Raw genomic sequence first — 8,291 nt, forward strand, 5'->3', positions numbered from 1 at the left:
TATTAACCGCTTTTCAACACGGCAGTTTAATTCCCATTTTCTTCTCTCCCTCCCCCCCCCCCCATGTATCCAGGTCATCATCTGGTTTCACGGCCACCTCCCGGCGCCAACGAGGAAATCCCTGATGATTTCAATTGGGATCTGATCACCTAGCAAGTTACGGACTTGACTGCATGTCCCTTGCATAGGGTGTGGGAAAGGGAGTTTGGGGCGGGGGCTCAATCCCAGGGCCTGCCCCCTCAGCCTCTGCCTGACCTGTATATAGGTATATATTTTCTCCTTTCGCCAGAGAAGCTGCTGCAAGATGCTGCCGAAGATAATCCTTCCTAATGCCGTTTTGCCCTTTTTTCTTTCGTTTGTTGTTGTTATTATTATTATTATTATTATTATTACCCATAATTGTGCACAGTCCCTCCGCTCCATCTCCTGGCCTCAACCTTGACAGGCTGCCTCGCAGTATGTGGGGGGGGGGGGGGGCTGGAGGACTGATTTTGTGGTGCCGTGAGCCAACTCCTGCCTGGAGGGCCGTCGTCCCCTTCCTCCGTCACTTGTGTCCCTTCCGGGTGGTCAGTGACTCTGTTGTCTCGGCTGCAAGAATGAGAGAGCCCTTGTGGGTCTTGAAAGTGTGTAATAATTATGTTCTTTCTTAAATAAATGTTGTAACGGTGCGGAGGGAGGGGGGAGGGGTGCTGAAAGGCGATCTGAAGTCTGTGAGCTTCCCCCCGCCGGCTGAGGCAGCCACGCCTGGGCAGGAAGGAGCCCCGAATGGTGCCTGGCCAGAAAGGGGGGCAGCGGAGAACTTTCCTAGCTGCCGCGCTGGGGGGGTGGGGTGGGGTGGGGTGGGGTGGGGGGAGTGTGCTGCCATTAGCGGCTGAGGGTCTGGGGGAGATGAGGGGGGTGGGGCTTGCCCTGTTTTGTACACTGCCCTTTTCCAGCCCCTGCCCTGGGCGGACGAGGAAAGCGCTGCCGTGCGGCTTGTATCCCTGGAATACGGGTTGGACACCTTCAGGGAAGCTGGCCCCTCAGGGCTTGCCTTTCCTTCTTTGTTGCCTTCTCTAACAATGCAGCAGGGCTCCCTCCCCATTGGAATATGCAGATAAAAATGCAAATCAAGAAGTGCCCCTTTTTACCTGCAAGCTTTTTTTCTTTTAATTAAAGTTCTAAATTTTACGCCCCCCTCTGTTCTGCAGAATGGTGGTTTGTGATGGGAGGGTGGAAACGGAGGGGGGTCCAGCCAGCCTGCCTTTGTCCAGGTAAGCCAGCCACCCTTCCTAGGTGGTGTCTGTGCGGAGGAGAAAAGAGGAATGCCATGCTGTGTGGCATGTGGGGGGGGGGGGGGGCTGGAAGTGGCTGCCAGATGGCGGCAGGAAGGATGGAAGCTCAGCTGCATGGCAGCCATGTCCAGGTCAGGCTGGATTCTGGAGGTGGTTCTGTCCGGAGGGCCCTTCTCTGCGCATGGCGTTCTGCTTCCATCATTCCCCCCCCACACACACACACACCACCACCACCTCCACCTTTTCTTCATAATCTTCCAGCAGCAAGCCTGTTTTGTGTGGTGGGGAAACCAAGCTGAAAATAAAGGCATTGTGGGAACAATACCAGGCCCAGGTGGGGAATTCTGGAGCGTTGCTTTTCACTTGCCGTCTCCTTGGATTGGGGGGGGGGGGGGGCGGGCATCGCTATGTGCTCTGAGAGGAGAATACCCCAGCCAGATCTGCAGAGGAGTTCTAATGGCGACATGCCCTGCCCAGAGGAGGGAGATGGGGTCGGAGTTGGAGAAGCCAACTTGGGGAAGGAGAGCTTCTCTGTGGGAGACTCCGTGGTGCTTTCTGGAAGGGTGGCTTGCCTGGCGTAGGAGGGGGGGGGGGAGAGTAATGCAAGGTCACTCCATGTCTTCAGAGGCTCCTCCTTGGCAGAGTCAGTTGTGCTTTGTCTGTATATGTAAATATACGCAGGTCAGGGTGCAACTTAGCCAGACCCTCTCCATGCTTCTGAACGGACGGAATTGTTCTGAGTGGGCTAACCGGGCAGGCGTGGACTCAGCAGCACCGTGAGCAGCTGGCGCAACCTGGGCCAGGCCAAGTGGGAGCCCACAGTGCCCGCCTGTCTCCCGGAGAGGGCCCCCTCGCCCGCCCACCTCTGGCAGGGCCACCCACAGTGCGTCATGTCAAGGAAATAGGAGAGAGGTGGCCTCACAAATTTATTTTTGTGCATGCTTTCTTAATAAAAAAGTGAATGTTTAATCCTTTGGGACCACAGTTTGATTTGTTTGGTGCACCTTGTGGGGTCAGTCTTCATTTATTGGGCTTGGATTCTTGGGAAACATTTTCTCTTCATTCTCTCAGACCTCCAGGAAGAGAAGGGCCAGCTGTTCTGCCAGAGCTCCCGCCATGTGCTTTTGTGGGCATGGTGGGGGTCTTGGGCCCAGCCAGCATGCAGGGCTCTGCAGACAGGCAATCTGGCAGAATGCAGTGGTGCTGAGTACACAACTCCCCTTTCAGAGCATCTTTTTTTCCTTGCACTGCGATAACTCCAGAGAAAGGATGTGAGCACGGGCAGGAGAAAATCTCAACCACAAAAGGTGCCTGCCTGGAAAGGCAGCTATTGATATTCCGGGCGGGGGGGGGGGGGGGTTCTTGACCAGCAAAAAATCAGTATAAAATTATGCACAGTTAAAAGAAGTTAGTGCAACAGCTGTTGAATAAAGTGTGCAAAATGAGAAAAAACACCATTTTGAGTACAGACCTTGCTTCCCTGAAGAAGACGAAAAAGAAGGTTCTTATATGCCGCTTTTCCCTATCCGAAGGAGGCTCAAAGCGGCTTCCAATCGCCCTGCCTTTCCTCTCCCCACAACAGACACCCTGTGGGGTGGGTGAGGCTGAGAGAGCCCTGATATTCCTGCTCGGTCAGAACAGCTTTATCAGTGCCGTGGTGAGCCCAAGGTCACCCAGCTGGCTGCATGTGGGGGAGTGCAGATTCGAACCCGGCATGCGAGATTAAAAGTCCGCACTCCTAACCACTCCACCAAAGTGGCTCTGAACACAGAGGGCTGCGGCTGTCTGTGTCAAGCCAGCCTTCTAACTTGGGAGGTGGGGGGGGGGGGGGCGGGCTGGTGTTGCTGTCCTCTGTCAAAATGCTTCTGCTTCACTGAGAATGGTGGGCTGCAGTATGGATATGCCTCAGGTTCAGTTCTTTCCCCCGTGAGCCGTAGAATCATAGAGTTAGGAGGTACCTCCAGGAGTATCTAGTCCAATGCCCTACAGTGGCCCCCAAACCCCAGTTCGGGGACCGGTACCAGTCCATATATCAGTCGGTACCGGCTTGCGGCTCCTCCTCCTCCTCCCCGGCTGCTGCCTCAGGGGCTGCCCTGCTCTGCCGCCAGCTCACCTTTGGTGCTCTCCAGTGGCCGCCCTGGCTGGGGCTCCCCCTGGGCGTGGCACTGTGCAGATACTGCTGGCAGCGCTCCCCAGCAGATTGCAGGAAGTCAGGGGTACCGGCGGGAAAGCAAGTGGAGCAGGGGCTCAGGCGGCAGCAATGTCTCTCGACAAAAGACTACCTCCTCCCGGACCTCAGTAAAATTGTCAAGCGTTGACCGGTGATAAAAAGGTTGGGGACCACTGCATTACACAATACAGGAACTCACAACTACCTGTGAACCCGCAGTGACCCCAGTCTCATGCCCAAGGGATCCCTCAAACAAAATCCTCCAAAATCTGAACACAATGGAAAAATGGGCAAATGAGAACAAGATGCAATTTAATAAAGATAAGTGTAAAGTTCTGCATCTGGGTCAGAAAAATGAAAAGCATGCCTACTGGATGGGGGATACGCTTCTAGGTAACACTGTGTGTGAACGAGACCTTGGGGTACTTGTGGATTGTAAACTAAACATGAGCAGGCAGTGTGATGCAGCGGTAAAAAAGGCAAATGCCATTTTGGGCTATATCAATAGGGGCATCACATCAAAATCACAAGATGTCATAGTCCCATTGTATACGGCACTGGTCAGACCACACCTGGAGTACTGTGTGCAGTTCTGGAGGCCTCACTTCAAGAAGGACGTAGATAAAATTGAAAGGGTACAGAGGAGAGCGACGAGGATGATCTGGGGCCAAGGGACCAAGCCCTATGAAGATAGGTTGAGGGACTTGGGAATGTTCAGCCTGGAGAAAAGGAGGTTGAGAGGGGACATGATAGCCCTCTTTAAGTATTTGAAAGGTTGTCACTTGGAGGAGGGCAGGATGCTGTTTCTGCTGGCTGCAGAGGAGAGGACACGCAGTAATGGGTTTAAACTTCAAGTACAACGATATAGGCTAGATATCAGGAAAAAATGTTCACAGAGTAGTTCAGCAGTGGAATAGGCTGCCTAAGGAGGTGGTGAGCTCCCCCTCACTGGCAGTCTTCAAGCAAAGGTTGGATACACACTTTTCTTGGATGCTTTAGGATGCTTAGGGCTGATCCTGCGTTGAGCAGGGGGTTGGACTAGATGGCCTGCATGGCCCCTTCCAACTCTATGACTCTAGGAGTCTAATCCAGCCTGGCCTGGAGGGAATCCACCTCCCATCCCAAAGTGGCAATCTGCTATTCCCTCGGCAGGCAAGGAAGGGCCACAAGAGACAAACACTAGGACATTTCTTCCTGCCCACCTACTCACCATCTGCCTAAATTAATAAAATCAGCATTTCTGTCAGATGACTATCTTGCCTCTGCTTATAAACTTCCAAAGGTGGAGAACCCACCACCTCCCAAGGAAGCCTGTTCTGCTGAGGAACCGCTCTAACTTTCAGGGACTTCTTCCAGATGTTTAGCTGAAAATTCTTTTTAATTAATTTCAAACTATTGCTCCTGGTCTAACCCTCTGGGGCAACAGAAAACCAGTCTGCTACATCTTCTACATGAGAACCAAGTATTTGAAGATAGCTATCATCTCACCACTTAGTCATCTTCTCTCCCGGCTAAACTGACCAAGCTCCCTCAACCTTTCCTCATAGGACTTGGTCTCCAAACCCCTCACCATCTACGTAGTCCTCCTCTGGACTCGCTCCAGTTTCTCTACCTCTTTCTTCAGTTGTGAGGCCCAAAACTGAACACAGGACTCCAAGTCAGGTCTTACCAGAGCAGCGTAAAGCGGGAATATTACCTCATATGATCGGGGAAACTATACTTCTTTGAATACAGCCCAAAACCCCATTTGCCTTTTTAGCTACCGAGTAACACTGCTGACTCATGTTCAGTGTCTGGTCTACTAAGACCCACAGATCCTTCTCATATGTACTACTGCCAAGACAAGTCTCACTGATCTGATAGTGATGCATACGATTTTTTCTACCTACATGCAAAATGTTAAATTTATCACTATTGAAATCCCTGAAGTTCTCCACTTTCCCCTCCTCTCCAAGATGTCAAACCACTTCCACGCACCCTTTGGGTGTGATCTGTCACCGATTTCTTGATCCAACTAACAGTAATAGGACCCATACCTCCTTTTACCAATTTACCAATAAGAATATAATGCAGAACATTATCAAGAGCCTTATTGAAATGTCCACAGCATTCCCCTGATCCAGCAAGGTAGTAACGTTCTCAAAATAAGAGATCGTAGCCAAAGGGTACTTGTTAATGGTACAGCATCCTCTTGGGGAAAAAGTGACAAGTGGAGTGCCCCAGGGATCTGTCCTGGGGCCTGCGTTGTTCAACATATTTGTTGAACAATGCCCCTCTGTTCTCTGCATAGGGCAAACAGGTCAAACCCTCCGCCAAAGGATAAATGGACACAGGTCTCACATCAAAAACCACAAAACTGAAAAACCTGTCAGGGAACACTTCACCCTTCCAGGGCACTCAATAAGGGACCTCAACGTAGCTGTTTGATTGCAAAGGAACTTCAAGAACAGGCTAGAAAGGGAGATTGCAGAAATGCAAGTTATTACAACACAAAACAATGACAGAGGTTTTTTTTATCTCACCATGCATGCTAACCTTGTTTAACTCATGTGTCCACATTCCTCACTATTTTAATTGGGATGAAGTGACTGTTAGTAATATATAATGTAATTTTGAATTAAACTTTCTTGTCCCAGGACAAGATAGCTGCCAGCTTAGCTTCTACTTGTAGGAATGTTTTACACTTGTATGAAGACAGATGGGGCCAGCAGCAAATGGTGGGGTGGAAGCCGTTGATCACTGGCATAGATGGTTTTATTTCTCCTATGTTTTTGTGAACTACAACTGAATTTGAGGGGTCTGATTGGCTGGTTTAACAAAGAATTATCATATGGCTGTATTTGGATGCTGTGACACAGTTTACTAATGTAACAGGATTAACTTTTGCTTATAGATTCCCACTGTCATGATGGTCAGTTCATTGAGGAAGAGTGCTTGCACTCGAAAGCTCACGCCTGGAATAAATCTTTGTTGGTCTTAAAGGACCACTGGACTCTGATTTTGCTTTGTTATATTTATAAAAGATTTGGATGAGCAATTAGAGGGGGAACTTATTCAATTTGCAGATCATAGAATCATAGTTGGAAGGGGTCATACAGGCCATCTAGTCCAACCCCCTGCTCAACGCAGGATTAGCCCTAAGCATCCTAAAGCATCCAAGAAAAATGTGTATCCAACCTTTGCTTGAAGACTGCCAGTGAGGGGGAGCTCACCACCTCCTTAGGCAGCCTATTCCACTGCTGAACTAGAATAATAGAATCCTAGAGTTGGAAGGGGCCATACAGGCTATCTAGTCCAACCCCCTGCTCAACGCAGGACTAGCCCTAAGCATCCTAAAGCATCCAAGAAAAATGTGTATCCAACCTTTGCTTGAAGACTGCCAGTGAGGGGGAGCTCACCGCCTCCTTAGGCAGCCTATTCCACTGCTGAACTACTCTGACTGTGAAAAACTTTTTCCTGATATCTAGCCTATATCGTTGTACTTGAAGTTTAAACCCATTACTGCGTGTCCTCACAGATGATACGAAACTGGGAGGGGTAGCAAGCACAACGGAAGACATACAGGATGATCTTGATAAGGCTTGAGAACTGGTCTAAACTGAATGAAATTCAATAGGGACAAATGTAAAGTTCTGAATTTAGGTAGGGAAAAACATGGTCACCAATATTGGATGGGGACCCCCTTCAAGGATCGCTGCCTTGCCGTGGTAAGGGGGCTTGCGTAGCTCAGTGAAGCTATGAGCTATGCCGTGCAGGGCCACCCAAGACGGACAGGTCATAGCTGAGAGCTCTGACAAAAGGTGATCCACTGGAGAAGGAAATGGCAAACCACTCCAGTATCTTTGCCATGAAAACTCTATGGACAGTTCCAAAAGGCATAACGATATGACGCCGGAAGATGAGCCCCTCAGGTTGGAAGGTGTCCAATATGCTACTGGGGATGAGCAGACGGCTAGTACGAGTAGCGCCAGAATGAATGAAGCGGCTGGGCCAAAGCTGAAAGGACGCTCAGTTGTGGAAGTAACTGGTGGCGAAAAGACAGTCCGATGCTGTAAAGATTTTTATTCCATAGGAACCTGGAACGTCAGATCCATGAATCAAGGCAAGCTGGACGTGGTTAAACAAGAGATGACAAGACTGAACATCGACATTTTAGGAATCAGTGAACTCAAATGGACAGGAATGGGTGAATTTAATTCAGATGACCATCAGGTATACTACTGTGGAAAAGAATCTCGCAGAAGAAATGGAGTAGCCTTCATAATCAATAAGAGAGTAGGAAAAGCAGTCTTGGGATACAATCCCCAAAATGACAGAATGATCTCAGTTCGAATCCAAGGCAAACCATTCAACATCACAGTGATCCAGGTCTATGCCCCAACCACTGCTGCTGAAGAGGATGAAGTTGACCAGTTCTATGAAGCCCTACAACACCTTCTAGAAGCAACGCCCAAAAATGATGTGCTTATCATCATGGGGGATTGGAATGCTAAAGTAGGAAGCCAAAAGATAACCGGGATAACAGGCAAGTTTGGCCTTGGAGTACAAAATGAAGCAGGGCACAGGCTGGTAGAATTTTGTCAAGAGAATACAATGGTCATAGCAAACACTCTTTTCCAACAACCCAAGAGATGACTCTACACATGGACATCACCAGACGGTCAACACAGAAATCAGATTGACTATGTGCTCTGCAGCCAAAGATGGAGAACTTCTATACAGTCAGTAAAAACAAGACCAGGAGGTGATTGTGGTTCAGATCATGAGCTTCTTGTTGCAAAATTTAGGCTTAAATTGAAGAAAGTAGGGAAAGCACTAGGCCACTCAGGTATGAACTAAATCATATC

General features: G+C 49.4%; 1 protein-coding gene across 2 annotated transcripts in view; it reads left to right on the plus strand.

The window, feature by feature from the left end:
• FOXJ2 (forkhead box J2) overlaps positions 1-2,243 on the plus strand; it is a 51,148-nt gene extending 48,905 nt beyond the window's left edge. For both annotated transcript variants that reach the window (XM_077301936.1, XM_077301935.1), the window contains exon 11: positions 74-2,243. In XM_077301936.1, the coding sequence (XP_077158051.1) occupies positions 74-153 (80 nt within the window). In that variant the 3' untranslated portion in view covers positions 154-2,243. The remainder of the gene's footprint in view (positions 1-73) is intronic.
• Positions 2,244-8,291: the final 6,048 nt, after the last annotated feature.

This window comes from Paroedura picta, chromosome 10 (genome assembly GCF_049243985.1).
Source record: "Paroedura picta isolate Pp20150507F chromosome 10, Ppicta_v3.0, whole genome shotgun sequence".
Lineage (NCBI taxonomy): Eukaryota > Metazoa > Chordata > Lepidosauria > Squamata > Gekkonidae > Paroedura > Paroedura picta.